General features: G+C 33.0%; 2 protein-coding genes across 2 annotated transcripts; one reads left to right on the top strand and one right to left on the bottom strand.

Annotated features, from left to right (window-relative positions):
* The first annotated feature begins 2,389 nt into the window (after window positions 1–2,389).
* LOC132718962 (uncharacterized) lies at window positions 2,390–5,330 on the top strand. The gene is made up of 3 exons (XM_060702675.1): window positions 2,390–2,410; window positions 4,264–4,650; window positions 4,717–5,330. Exons 1-3 carry the CDS (start codon window positions 2,390–2,392, stop codon window positions 5,122–5,124), a joined length of 816 nt encoding a protein of 271 aa, XP_060558658.1. The 3' UTR covers window positions 5,125–5,330.
* A 1,172-nt stretch (window positions 5,331–6,502) lies between these two features.
* LOC132718961 (E3 SUMO-protein ligase KIAA1586-like) lies at window positions 6,503–9,036 on the bottom strand. Its single transcript, XM_060702674.1, has 7 exons — window positions 8,796–9,036; window positions 8,421–8,634; window positions 7,909–8,260; window positions 7,545–7,715; window positions 7,191–7,376; window positions 6,901–7,044; window positions 6,503–6,689 (listed from the first exon to the last, which is right to left on the bottom strand). Exons 1-7 carry the CDS (start codon window positions 9,034–9,036, stop codon window positions 6,582–6,584), a joined length of 1,416 nt encoding a protein of 471 aa, XP_060558657.1. The 3' UTR covers window positions 6,503–6,581.
* Between the last annotated feature and the right edge of the window lie 6,111 nt (window positions 9,037–15,147).

Raw genomic sequence — 15,147 nt, 5'->3', positions numbered from 1 at the left:
AAAATAAGTATCGGATATCTAGTCTATAAGTTTATATTCATGTTTTCCATAGCACTGCGATGATGTAACAAAAAAGTGTCTGTTTCCAGTGGCATAGTTTTTAAGAAAATAGGCATTTTTTGTTCTATATCAAGTGTATGCGACGGAAATATGAATATGCGGCGTAAAGTTAATAATGCAGCGTCAAACAAAAAATGTGGCCTGTTTTCCATGAAAAAGTTTAGATTCGTTGGCCAAAAAAATAGGGTAGGTAGGGACACAGGAAACAAACAAATTTTAAGGCCTTATTAACTTAACACAATAACGAGAATATTTTGCCGACTCCTTAGAAATGGATATTTCCTAGTCTGTTTTGTTTCATTGATAGAGTACACTGGCATTGTTTTCAGTAAAATTTATTTTTTTTAATTTTTTTAATCAATTAACCAGGGAAACAAAGGTTATTTCCCATTCATAGTGAAAATAACTGCATAATTAACGTAAACAAAGTTTTCGAAAAAATAAAAACCTTTTTGGAAGCCCGTGGGAAAAACATAAATATGGTTCGGATTTTTTCTGAAATTTTTTGCAAAACCCCTTTTTATTCCCCGGTTAAACCTTCGGTTTTTATAAATTCTTTGCTTTTAAAATTTTTTTTCTTGTTTTTGACAGAAAACCTTTTTTGCATAAAAAAGGGGCCGGCCATTTTTGACCCCAAACCTTTAAATTTTTTAACGTTTAAAAACCCAAAATTTTGAAAAGATTTGGATTTTTTGTAAAGGAAGGACTACCTACTTTACTTGGGGGAAATTTTCCCAGATTTGGGAAACAAAAAAATTTTTTTTAAATTCCCTTACGTGTAAGGTTTATTTTTTTAGACAAAAAAAGGGTTATGTGTTTTATACGCACTGAAAAATTTACAAAAGTTTGTTTTTTTTCTTCCCAAAAATTGAGAATTAAAATCCAAAATAAAATTTGAAACTTTTTTTGGGTAAAATGAATTTAATGACAAATTTAGTTTTGTTTTTCCCGGGGTTTGAAAATTTTTAAAAATGTTTTTTTTGACCCAGTTTTTCTTTGCAATTTTAATTTAATTAAATTTTTAAACGTATTTTTTTTTTTATTTTTTGGGGCCCCGGTCGGGGTTTGTTTTTTCATAAACCAATCGGCTCAGCTTTTTTTGGTTGACAGTTTTTTAAAAAGTTTCGATCTGAAAATTTTTTTTTTTTAAACAGGGCATTGGGGATTTTTTGGGCCCAACAAAAAAATTGTTTCACGTAGTTTTTTAATTTTTAAAAAAAAGGAAGCTTCCCTTTTTTTTTTTTGCCCAGATTTGCAACGAAGAAATCATTTCTCAGATTGAAAATTATTTAGATGTTGCACCTTCTATATGTCGCCTGAACTAAATTCATCTTCCTTTCTTTCCGAGAATTTCTACTTTTTTAACGTTACCAAGCTGCTTGCGTTTTACAAAAGACCTTCGCATGACCAATCACTTTTCGACTTTAAATTGACAACCGATCATATGCTTTACGGTGTTAAAGTTAAAATAAAATATTCATGTATAACATTAAAGTCTGAACAGATACCTTGTATGGATTCTTTGTGATAACTTTGAAATATAATTATGCTTTTCATTAGCAGAAGTCATTTAATATTCCATGTAAAATGATTGTCCATTCTAGTTAAACGTCAACTGTAGAGCACAACAATAAAGCTTAGAGATACGGGACATTGCATGTAAGTGTAACATTCATTTTATTAGAAAAAGGACATAAATGTGATAGACAAACATTAAATAAATGTTACAGTTATACAACGTTTATACACGCTCACCAATGGTTGAATTCTTACCAATTTTCAAGAAAAAAAGATAATATTACGAGCTGTACTAAAATATTTAAAAATGTTTTTTCCACGAACAAAAATTAACTATGATTATAATTAAACACTCAGTTTAAACTTTCCTGTCTAAAAATTTACTCGTCTATCTGCTACAGGAAAGTCAGAAATATGTAAGTTAAACTAACAAAGCTGAAAATCAATCATAATGCACGTGCTTTATTTTGTAAAACCCGACGTTTTAATGATTAACGAAAGTAATTGTTTATGTTGTCTATGTGCCTTTAGTCGATTACGCAGCTCAAATAGTAAATAATAATTATAATACCTTGAGTTCTATTCAACAATTGATATATACCTATCAGCAGCAATTTGACATAGAAGCGCTTCCATAAACGCATTGTTTACTAGTTCCTAGTTGTGGTTGTTGTTTTGTGGGTTTTTTTTTTATAATTAAATGGTATACAAACAAGTCTGAAATTAAATTCAAAGAAAACAAGAATTGTTTTGTGTTTTGATTTTGTTTCTAAAATAGTAATTATACGTGTATCAGTAAATTGACACTAGGATGTCTAGACTGAAAATGAATGTAAAACAGATTTAGAAACAATATTGGTTACAAGGGATATCCCCCACCAAAATAATTGTTTTTTAAAGTTCCGATTAATTTGAACATTTTTATCAAATATATTTGGCTGTTCATTTAAATATACTACAGGAGCAGTTTTTATTTTATTATGTATTTTATTGGTAATGTTATCATGTTTGAGTAAAAGATGCATTTCGACAACAGCAGACACTGTTGTTAATGTTTGGTGATATTTTTATAACAGGCTTCAACTATAGTTAATACCAAATATCCACAAGTTATAACTAACTACTAAATACCACATCTATATCAAAAATATATTTCTTTATCAGCGGTGACAGATATATGACCAATAGACTCCATGTCCGTGAGAAATAACGCCTCGTCAGAGAACCAAATAAGCGATCCCCGGATAACAAATCCGACGCTCTTACTATTAAGCTACGCGGACAGACATGAATTAACAAAATAATGTATGATTGTTTTATGATTAAAAGTTTAATTATATGGCATAAATGATCTGATCAAATAAAAGGTCGTGCGAACGTTTGTTGTTTGATTGTGCCTAGTGAGTAATACATGTATATAATCACCATTTCCATGTTTAAATGTTCACTTCTGCTTCAGCCGGTGCTATGGGCATGGACAGAAGCTTGCACATTCCAGTAGCGACCAATAGCCAGCAACATGTTCAAGTTGGCCCTTCTTTAAGGAATTGGGTTTTCTGTATTTCCTATGGTAAGTACAGTAAGCTAAGTAAGTAGTTTTGTGTTACAATATCAGTCTTATAATCAAACATAATCAAACCGAGCCTGCAACATTTTCAATTTTGCCGTGTTGGGCTTTCTTTAGGGATTCTGTATTTATCTATTTTATGATCACATCCGTGTTATTTGTGCCGTGTGGCGGCTGTAAAAAGTCTCCCCGTACATTTAATCAATGATGTTATATTTTCGATCCTTGGAGATCGTTCAGCACGACATAATTGTTGTGCTTGTGGTATTTTTAGTTTCAACTTTTCGGCATTTTCTAGTTGGGTGATTCCAATATTCCTACTTGAATAATGTTGAATCACCCTTAGGATATGTTGCCTGCTTTTTAAATTTGTCTTTTGACGTCTTATCTGTGATATGCAGGCTTCATAACCTCTGATCCCCTTTCAAAATTCCATTTTATTTAGTTCCGCCCATTGTTTTCTCGTTTAGGGCACACGCTTTTTATTACTTGGGGACCATACGCCGCTTTTCATGGAATGGCACTACTGTGTCACATTGAAGGTTCCATGATAACCGCCGTATGAACACATCTACGGATGTTTCTAAATTCAAAATTTTACTATTTCATGTTTAAATGTTGAATTCTGCTTAAGCTGGTGCTAGGGGGCGTGGACGGTAACTTGCACTTTCCAGTACCGTCCATGAACAGGCTCAATCAAACCGAGCCTGCAACATTTTCAATTTTGCCGTGTTGGGCTTTCTTTAGGGATTCTGTATTTATCTATTTTATAATTATCATAATTGTGTCTTTACAATAAATTGCCTATGTTTGTTGGTTTAAACATATTTTATTCGATATATTTACATTATGATGAACAATATTTACACAATACATTTGGGATTTGGTTGGTTTATATTGTTAGAAATAGGCTTTTAATTATTCTGCATTTCTTAACTCAATATAATTCTATAATTTGTGAGAAAAGTTGGTTATTTATTCCTGCTTCATTTTTAGGGTTTAAAATTCGTGAATTACCTTCACTTGTAAAAAAAAATTTGATTACAAATTTTCCTTTTGAAAACAAAAATAATGTCGACACAGTTATTAATTGTCATCTTAGAGTGTTTTCCTTTTAGATACAGAGGTTTCGACTTAGGGACTCTCTTAAGCGACGAGATAGTCATGGCATTTCCGAAAGGAAGAGAAGGAGACTGAAAAGACGGGTGTACAGTGTAATCGGACCTAATCATTTATGGCACATCGATACTAACCACAAACTTATTCGATGGCATTTCGTAATATGCGCTGGAATAGATGGGGTCAGTCGTCTAATAACAGTTTTGTCTTGTGCTGATAACAACAAAGCACCGAAGGTACATGACTGTTTCATGCAAGGCACACAGAGATACGGTATTCCGGTTCGAGTGCGATCTGACATGGGCATGGAAAATATCAAGGTGGCCGAATACATGGGTAGTGTTCGAGGACCACATTCTATGCTCGTCGGGAAAAGCACGCATAATTAAAGAATAGAAAGACTGTGGAGCGAGGTTTTTGAAGGTGTCTTAACTTACTTCTATTTTCTCGAGGATGAAGCATTGCTTGATGTTCTTATTGAGAAGCATCTGTATGTACTCCATCATGTCTACATAGGCATGATCAATGAACGCTTAAATGTCTGGAGGAACGCTTGGAATAACCATAGAATTCGAACAGTGAAATCGACGCCACTACGACTGTTTACGGCTGAAATGTTGAACAATGCCCCTGAAGAGCCAGGCTATCATCTTAATTATGACCAACATCTAACTATTACAACCGAAGATAATGACACCGAGGATGGTTTGGGGCAAAGACCTATTTTTGAGTTCAGGAACCTACGCTTAAACAGAGAATGTTTGGAGTTGCTTGAAAACGAATGTCCACAGAACTGGGTCTCAGACAACAACGGCATTGATGTATTTGTAAAAGCAAAACAAATCATAGATAGATTTTAGGGTGGTATATATAATAATAGGGAAATCGAAATGCAAATACATTTGTAGTTTAAAACAAGCATAGTTATTTGTTAAGTTATTCACTTTTTGATTGTTTGACCGAAATCATTAAAGTTTGACTAAGTTTTGCATTGAACTATCTTGTTATTTCATTTCGTTGTATTTGTATTTTAGTAATTATCACAGACGGCGGACGCAAACACTAGTAAACCAGAAACAATGGATTGTTTGATTCGTTTTATCTCAAACCGGGTACTATACCATTTATAATATAAGTAAACAAGCAGTGCATTTCAGTGCATAATAAACTTACACTTTAACAGCTTTTCTAGAACAGCAAAGGTCATTTAATTTATATATGTACAGCATTTAGTTTGTTTCTACTTCCTTTTTTTGCTGGATCGGGCTTAAGCTCTGCTAGCTGTTCTTTTAGTTAGGTAATTCGCTGTCAGTTTTAATAGCCTAATTAACAAAGTTCGATATTAAAAATGTAAACGTACGTTATTTCTTCTTTTAAATTGTGTGGTTCTAATGGACTAATACTTGGTAAGATACCATGGATTTATCAAAAAATTTGAATCTACAAATGCAATGAATAAACCGAGCAAAACCTTTACCCCTTTCCATTCTCTCATGGTCATTTGCATTTATGATATACCAAGTCCCATTGACCATTGTTCTGAATATGGATGTAAAAGGTAGAAATCATCAACATGCATCCACATATTAAGTTTGAAAACCCTATGTATAAACACTTCCATTTTATGGCCAGTTGTATTTTTGATATATCAGGTCCTAGTGACCTTCACCTTTCGACATGAAAATGGGTATCAGCGGTAGTGACCATCAATGAAATCTTAACGAACAAGAGCCACTTCAACGCAACGCGCAACGTTATTACTTTTCCTAAAAGAAATCAAACGGTTTACTAATAAACATATCTTAGAAAGAAAATTAATGAAAATAATTAAGTTTTTCCTTCATAATTTTAATAGGACTGTAATCTTGTTTTGTATGAATCCTTTTCATAACTCAGGGCCTTCCCCAGAAATTTCTGTAAGAGCAACTTGGAGGGGGTGGGTGTGGGAAAAAATTTTGAAACCTTACAATGGAATGGTGTATTTTGGTGCATATTTAATGAGAGTTTAGACAAACAAAAGGTGTTCAGTATTTACATATTTTATTGTCTTTTCAAATAACTTTAACAGAAAAATATATATCACACAAAAATATAAAACAAATATATGAGTAATGTTGTTTACGTTGCAAAAAGTTAGTTATTGTTTTATTTTTGTTTTGTTTAATATTTGAAATTTTGTGACTGAATAGTTTGTATGATTTGATTTATATTTGTAGTTTTTATTTTTCTCACCTGATGTTGATGTAGGGATCAACAGCCCCACAGCAGCAAGTTTGAAGACGTTGGTGTGGCTGACTTTCAAATTTGTGGTAACCCACTACATGGCCTTGTCTGCAGCATGCCCACTGTCAGCAATGGATTCCCTAACTTGGCGCCACTCATGAAGGGTCTTGTCAACCACAAGTCCAAAGTGCTCAGTCAGCATCTTTAATACAATTTTATCTTATAAATGAAGTTACAAACTACTTTCTTTGACATTATACTGCAACAGTTAGAATTTGTTTAATATCAAAATATTTAAAACACTCTAGTTCTATTATTTTAACAACAATCATGCTTTTTTATTAACTTGTCCAGTTAGCTAAATAAAAGAACAACAAGCATCGGTTCATTAGAAAATTGTTATTTCATTATACCTTGATGTCCTCTTCCCCATGACTGGTGCTGTTGTCATCAGGAAACTTCCTTGTGTTAAAAACCTCAAACTTCTGTATAAGAGGCAGATCTGGAAATCGGCCCTCCAAATTATTTACAATGTTCTCCATAAATGGATTGAACACCTAAAATAATACAATGTCATGTTTCAATATAATGTTTAAATTACACCTTGTTCATTTCAGCTTAGGAAACTTTATAAACAACATATAGGGAAACTTCAGTATTCTCTATGTAAATAATTTTTTAGATTAAGCAAAATTTAATTTACCTTCTCTCTAAAGTTGACAGTCTCTTGCTCAGAAGGAGGCTTGATGTTGAACCCCTGGGCCTGAAGGTCCTTTACCCTCTGCACTGCACTCTGGTAGGCCTCCCCTTGCATGGTCTGCAGACCCCGCAGAATGGACAGTGTACCAGTCACAAGTGGTTTTACAGTAGTGTAAATAGCATCCCGGGCCTGAAGACATGAAACAAACGTACAATGTATACCTGTTTTCAGCATTTTAATTTTTTACCTGTTGTAAAAGACAAGTTTAAATAAACTAAAATAATAGTTTAAGTTTTAAACATAACTTTAAATGATACTATTTCACTTGGGAGTATCTTGCATTTAATCTACACATACCTGCATGGCAGTTGATAGTTCTGTGAGATGAGGTAGAGTGTCGCACATCATATGAAGAGACATTACAAAGCGATGGTCCTGGGTGAACCTTGCAAGTCCTGCTGCCCTGACATCATTCCTCTCCTCAGCCTTAGCTTCTACCAGCTTGAGAACTGGCTCATTCAGCAATTTCTAAAATAGAGATCAATAAATATCTGCACATGATATCATATACAAAACAAAGTGAAGATTATACACTGTTAATTCTCTGCTCTATTTCAGGCATTCATTTTTTATATTAATTTCCACTTAGGAGTCAATTATTTTAATTCTAATTAGAGTACAAAGTGGAATCACACAAAAAACTGGTTACATGAGAAATTACCTGTATGTCCTTCAGGCCTGATGTGCGTACTGGACTGTGATCATAAAACCTATGGAGGTCCCCAAGGATATCCTTAAACCTTGGGAGATAAGGAACCCCTTTCACAGCCTGTGCTACAGCCAGTGCCAATCGATGGGCCACACAGTTGTTGCTGATCAGGTGAGGAACTCTCTGTCTAAGCTGGACAGCAACCCCAGTCTTCTTCCCAACCATTACTGCCGCTCCATCACTTCCAAAGGCACGCATCTGCTGCAGAGGCAGGTTGCATGATGACAGTAACTCCAGGATGGCTGTTGTGATGGTATCTGCCTTGCCATCTTTATGAGGCACGATCGACAAATACTCTGTCTGGCTGCAACCATCCTTTAAAAAATCTATTGAAATAATTTGAAAATTGGAGAAAATTGATAAGTGTCTGTCAAAATATGTATTTTATGTTGATTTTTTTAAAACTTTGCATGTACTAGTTTAATGTTAACTTTGAAATATATTTCATATTAGTTATCTCATACCTTATATAAACAATCATTTCACTGAGGACAGCAACATCTGTTGTTTCATCCACCATTATGGTGTACCATGGTGATTCCCGTACTTTTTCCAGGAGGTTGTCCCTCAGGCACTGTCCCATGGTCAAGACAGCCTCCTGGATGAACCGCTGAGACTGGCCATTGTTATTTCCTCCCTGGTCAAGGTTTGACAAGATATTGACACCTTGCTCTTTACCTGTAAGAAAACTGTTATAACATGATAAAGTTCAAACAATTTTACAAAAAAAGTACAGCAGTGACTTAATTAAAGAACATACCACTAGATATTTATATTTCTTATAAAAATAAGTATTCAACCTTCATGAATTCTATACAAAATACAAAAGAGTGTCTTACATAGCTGCATAAGTGCCAGGTAGTTTGAGGTGTGTGGCATTTCCTGCTTAATAAGCCAGTACAGGTTACGGAATGCTGCCACCCGAGCCTGGAGCTGCAGGCTGGTCATCTCTTCCACCACTCCATGTATTGTCTTTGGTGCAGACCTGTTAGCCTCAAATGCTGCAGCTTCTTTATGAGCATCACTGGTCTGGTGGCGTGTGATGGCCTTCCTGACAATCCAGGTACATGGCTGGTACATTTGACAGTCAATGTCATTTAAAAGTAAAGGTCATATCTTAATAATATTTCCACATGTCTGGTGACAAGTGCATGTTGTTTTGCTTACATATTTATGAATCAAATCTATACATAAAAAACAAACTTGACAACTTAACCAAAATTAAATACTTTGACTTGGATGGTCAAGGTCATTTTAAGCTCAAGGTCAGTCAGTTCATCCTTTTAGAATGTCATGTCCAAAAGGTTGTTTTGTTCAAGTATAAACATAATCCATTGATTAATTACAAAGATATAATCAGTGAAAATTAAATAAATTGGCCTTCAAGGTCAAGGTCATACACAAGTCAAGGTTAATTTGAATTAAAAATACATGAAGGTATTGACCTAAAACATGTTGTGTCTTAATATGAATTTAATTCATTTATACATAATAAAGTTATAGCCAGTTACAAAAAACAGGAGAATTTTATTACTTTGACCTTGAAATACAATGTCAGTTTAGAGTCAAGGTCATATCTAAATTGTTTAATATGTTTGTTTGGGAGCAAGTCTTATTTTGTCTAAGTTTGAATCAAATCCGTACATAAATAACAAAATTATGACAAACCAAAAATCAATTTGACCTTGACAGTCAAGGTCATTAAACGCTTAAGGTCAAGGTATGTTCAATCTTTTAGAAGGTCCTGCGAATAAGGTTGTTTTGTCAATGTATGAACATAATACATTTATTAATTACCAAGTAACAGTCAATTATAACAAAAATCATAGAAAATTCAATAATTTAACCTTTAAGATCAAGGTCAAAAGAGATCCAAGGTCAATTTGATGTTGATTTTATACATGAAGGATTTACCCTAAAGTATATTGAGTGATAATATGAAGTCAATCATTCAATAATAACAAAGTTATAGCCAGTAACAGTGAAACAAGAAATGCCCACCTGCAGAATGTCTCACTCGCTCATCTCAATTTTAACCTGAACCTATAAGCTTCAGATCAAGCAGAAAGATGTAAACGCAAACACATCCCCTATAGACCTTAAGGCAAATTCTTGACAGTGCAAACATATTAGGTGACCTTGACCTCTGACCAAGAACTAAAAAAACGTTATGATCAAGGTACAAGTTTGCGGACAGCAACACGTATCAGCAATACCGAAATGACTGTAACCATTACCTGCACATTTCTATTATTTAAAAAAAAGAAAAAAAAAAAGGTTAGTTGAGCTAAAAATGTTAACCAACACTGATGCCGCCAAAAGGGTCATGACAAATTCAAATGTAACTCCACTTTTTTTTGAAATATGGGCCTTAACTGATTTGCCAAAGAAATATATATCATTCAGGATCAAGAAATTGATTCAACAATGTACCAGCTCGTAGGTTATCTGTACAAGGTAATTGAAACAACAAAAATAATTGAAAAAGACAAGTTATTTTATAATTATATTTAATTTCAAACACATACAACATAACAGATACTACCTTTATCTATCATAAAATTTCTGCCATAAAATTTATGAACATAAATAAAACTTCTTTGTATGAGGGTCATATATTAGTAAATTTATTTACAAACTTTAAAAATTACAATAGTCTTCTTAATTGTACATATAAATGTATATAGTTTGTTTCTTAAATTTTGGATACTTTAATGGCATAAACATTCATGCAAATCTTATTATCTTATTATCATTATTTATTCAAGGTACAGAATATTCTTTAAGAAACTTTCTCGTCTTATTAAACACGTTTTCCTGGTGTTTTCATATAGACAAATAGGCAAATAGGCAACATTAAAACTGCCCAATAGAATTTTTTAACTTGGCATGTTATAAGAATATGATTACAGAAGCATTTTTAACGGAAAAAATTGGGATCACCGTTCTCATTTTTAGTTATCCGCCCTTGAATTGGACTTCTTTGTTAAATTCAAGGGCAGATAATTTACAATGAAGCGAAACAATAAATTTCTTCTTCTTATTATTTTTATGAAGCTTACCTTCGTCTCAGTCAATATGCAAAATTTCAAGAACAAGTTTAGAGTCGATAGTTTTTTCCCCACTTCTTTTCTTAACCTGTGCATTTTTTCTTAAAAATTGGCCTATTTTTATGAACTTTAAGTACCTCTATTTTCATTAAAACAAAAAAATAACAGAAACGATATAAGGAATTGCATGTAATTATGTTTTTTATTCAACAATAAAAATTAAATACTTATCTACAAGTAAAAACAAGAATTCATTTACGTTTGTATAAGTTATTTGCCCTTTAAATGACCTCAAATAAGTAGAAAATTCTGATTCATGGCAGATAGCTCAAAAACGAGAATTGTGACCCCAATTATTTTTTTGCATAAAATGTTTTTGTTATAATATTCTTACAACATGCCAAGTTTAAAGAAATTCTATGGAACAGTTTAAATTTTGCCTATATATCTATATGAAAACTCCAGAAAACGTCCTTAATAATCATCCTGTTACTATGTACTTGCACTCACTTTCCTAGAGTCTTTTTCAAATGAAAACTATTTCAAAAGTAACTACACCAAAAGACAGTGAGCAATTTATAGCCTATATAGTATGTATGATACAATTTTTTAACTAGAAATTGTCACAAGTGCCAAATAACCCGGACACGCGCTCGTCATAAAATATGCTTTTTAGTTAATAATTTTGCACAAAGGGAGAATGCGGTAGTTTATAGATTTTTTTCAAATGTTTTTTAATTATTTTTCCGACATCAATAAGGTGATTAAAAATTGGATTTGGGGTTTTCAGGGCTGTCGTTCTTTTTTCCCTGAGATTTCTGCATTCTAATCAGTGAGATCTACGTACCTACAAAATTTGAAGGTGAATTCTCTTGTACATTCTGAATTATGTCCCATACAAAAATCTGCAATGGACCGACCAAACAACCACAAACTGGCAGACCAACAGCTGACACCAGTATATCCTCTAAAACTTTGTTTATTTGTGGTATTATGAATTGTCACTTTTTCTTTACCAATATAGAGGTTATATAAACATTCATATGAATTAATATCCTTTTGTACGATTATAGAAGATACATTCCAGAGGGAATCTGGACTTTTCATTATTTCTTGTGAATTTGACCAGGAGAAATTTGGTCAGAATCATACATGTTGAAGATCATTGCAATCGCCAATGGTGTTCCCATAATAATTTTTTTTTAAAACAGCTGTTTTCAACTTGATTATTTTAATGTCTGATTAATAAGAATTTCTAAAACAATATACTGATAGAAATAATCAAAGAAATATGTCGGTATAATTTAAAGCCAAACTAGCAGTAAAAGAACTTTTTCACATTTTAAGGGATCAAGCTCATAATATAATACTACTGTAACAGGCACATGTAAATCATAGCAAATGTTTCATTTAAACATGATTACGATTCTTCAAACACCTTATTTATTTTCTACTTTAAATGGGACATAAACTAGCAATAACACTTAAACAAAAAATAAGAGGGCCATGATGGCTCTGAAATCGCTCACCTGAATATAGAATCTCTCAATGACAATGAACAATTAATATTGTAAACTATAAACAAAGCAGATATAAAATCTAAATCTTAAACTGATATCACAAAGTTCATATTTGTATCTGAAATAGTGCATGAGTATAAACATTACTGGTTGTTATTGCAAAAGGAAAACAACAGTTCCAAAAGATGTGTGCATATTAGGAAAATCAATGACCCAACGGGCCGGGGCTAATTTAGACCCCAGGGCTTTGATTTGAACAAACTTGGTAGACACCCACTAGAAGGTGTTTCATGCTAAATATCTTAGCTCTAGCTCCTTGTGTTCTTTAAAACAAGATTTTTAAAATTTTCCTATATACATTTTATGAAAATCAATGACCCCCAGGACAGGTCCAATTTTGTTAAAACTTGGTAGACACTTACTAGAAAATGCTTCATGCTACATATATAAGCTCTAGCACTTTTGGCATTTTAAAAGAAGGTTTTTCAGGTTTTTTCTTTCGGTTGCCATTACAACCAGAGTTCCACATGGAATTTAATGCTTTGAACAATTTTAAAGGTGACCACCAAAGGAACATTCCTGTGAAGTTTAGATGAAATTGGCTTAGTGGTATATGAGGAGATGTTGTTTAAAGTGAACAGACGGACACCGGACGAAATGTGATCACAAAAGCACACCTTGTCACTTTGCGGACACAAACTTTTGCGGATGTGTTGTTACCGAGAATTTCGTGAACATGAAGTCGCTACCGCCTAAATTTTTGGAGGCTACGTTTTTGATGCATGACCTTGCCTGTTGGGTACTTTAATTCTTGTAATTTTTTTGACAAGTCGCGCCTAAAGCGCTATGTTACTCGATACTTTTTCATGTTTTGACTAGTCGAAAACGGAAGTTGTTCTGTGAACAGTTTTTACTTAATTCCTTACCTTTTTCAATATGTGATTAAGATTAAGTCAGACCCATAAGCTTTTATTCTCATTTGAATCATAACTGACTTTATCTTCAAAATGTTGATATGTAATTTTTTACACAATATCGGACTGTGCATCACTTTCATTGTGCAACAACATAACATCTGTTTATCAATATAGCATTTGATCGCTATTGTACATTTAACAAAGGATTACACCTAAAATCCAAGTAATTCAATATACGCAAACTGTAAATGCTTTTGTATTCGCCGTGACTAGCGAATAACGTCAATAAGCATGATAATTATTAATAATTGTCATTTTTTCCAGGGTCCAAACAGGTATCTAGAACATACATACATAATTCTTTACACATTTCTATAGTACCTGTGTTTATATGTTTTTGTGTAAGTAGAATATAACAAATATTCTGCACGTTCAGTCGTTCATGCTTTTATTTGGTTAAAGCTAGAAATGTTCGCGGATTTGTTATAAGTGACTTTAAGGAAGTTAGCATCAGTTTGTTTGATAGTGACTAAATCATAATTACGATGTTGGTAAAGAAACACAATCAAGTTTAAAATGTTCATATTATGTTTTGAGATGACCCCGCAATATTTGCGTAACTGTTCCTTGATAACCATCTCCCAGTTTATTTCGCAAATAGCCAATGGTCTACAGTCTTGAACACGGTAAATTTGAAGATACATTTTAATAAAATTCAATAAGATATTGATTTTTTAAAAACTACTTCTCACAAAACAAGTTAAAATCGACCAGTTATTATATATGCCTGTAAAAAGCAATTGAACGGACATAATCAAGACATACCCGCGTATACATACATAATAACTTCAACAAAGGAAAACTGTTCCCTGTTTTTTAAGCGCAGGGTAAAAAATGATTTGTTAAATAAGAGTAAAAGTGTCATTAAATGGATATTAATGTCAATAATTGTTAGTAGTCTCCATTTTTGTCATAATATATAAATAAAATATATGTAGCAATAAACAAGTTATTTGCAAATGATAGAAATGCTATTAATACATGTAATTTAATTAGTATGTTTTGAAATTACTTTCTCAAGAAACCATATATATGTCAAAGGACATTAACAGATTTCGCTGCGAACGGGTTCAAATAACTTAAAACTTGAAGGTTTGAAACATCCGAGGCTAGCCATGATCAACTTTCCTGTTTCGGCGCCAAATGACCGAAACTATGTTGATGCGCCGTAAAATCAAGCAAACACACTGTTTCATGATCAGCTAACATTGTACAATAAACTTAGTATCGGATATCTAGTCCATAAGTATATTTTCATGTTTTCCATAGCACTGCGATGTAGTTGTTATTAGCTTTACACAATTACGAGGATATTTAGCCGACTCCTTACTCAAGCATCATAAAATGGATATTTCCTAGTCTGTATTGCTTGATTGATAGAGTACACTGGCATTATTTTCGCGAAATATTATAATTAGCATCAATCAACCAGAGGATTACAAAGGTTTCTCTCAATTCATAGTAATATAACTGTATATTTTGACATAACATAAAATAGAGAAAATAAGAATCCCCAAAGAAAGCCCAACATGGCAAAATTGAAAATGTTGCAGACTCGGTTTGATTGAGCTTGTTCATGGACGGTACTGTCAAGTGCAAACTACCTTCCACGCCCTCCAGCACCGGCTTAAGCAGAATTCAACA

The sequence above is a fragment of the Ruditapes philippinarum genome, unplaced genomic scaffold, assembly GCF_026571515.1.
Source record: "Ruditapes philippinarum isolate M1 unplaced genomic scaffold, ASM2657151v2 ctg506_1_1_1_1, whole genome shotgun sequence".
In the NCBI taxonomy this organism is placed as follows: domain Eukaryota; kingdom Metazoa; phylum Mollusca; class Bivalvia; order Venerida; family Veneridae; genus Ruditapes; species Ruditapes philippinarum.
The sequence above is the reverse complement of the archived record's forward strand: the minus strand, read 5'-3'. Positions and strand labels throughout refer to the sequence as shown.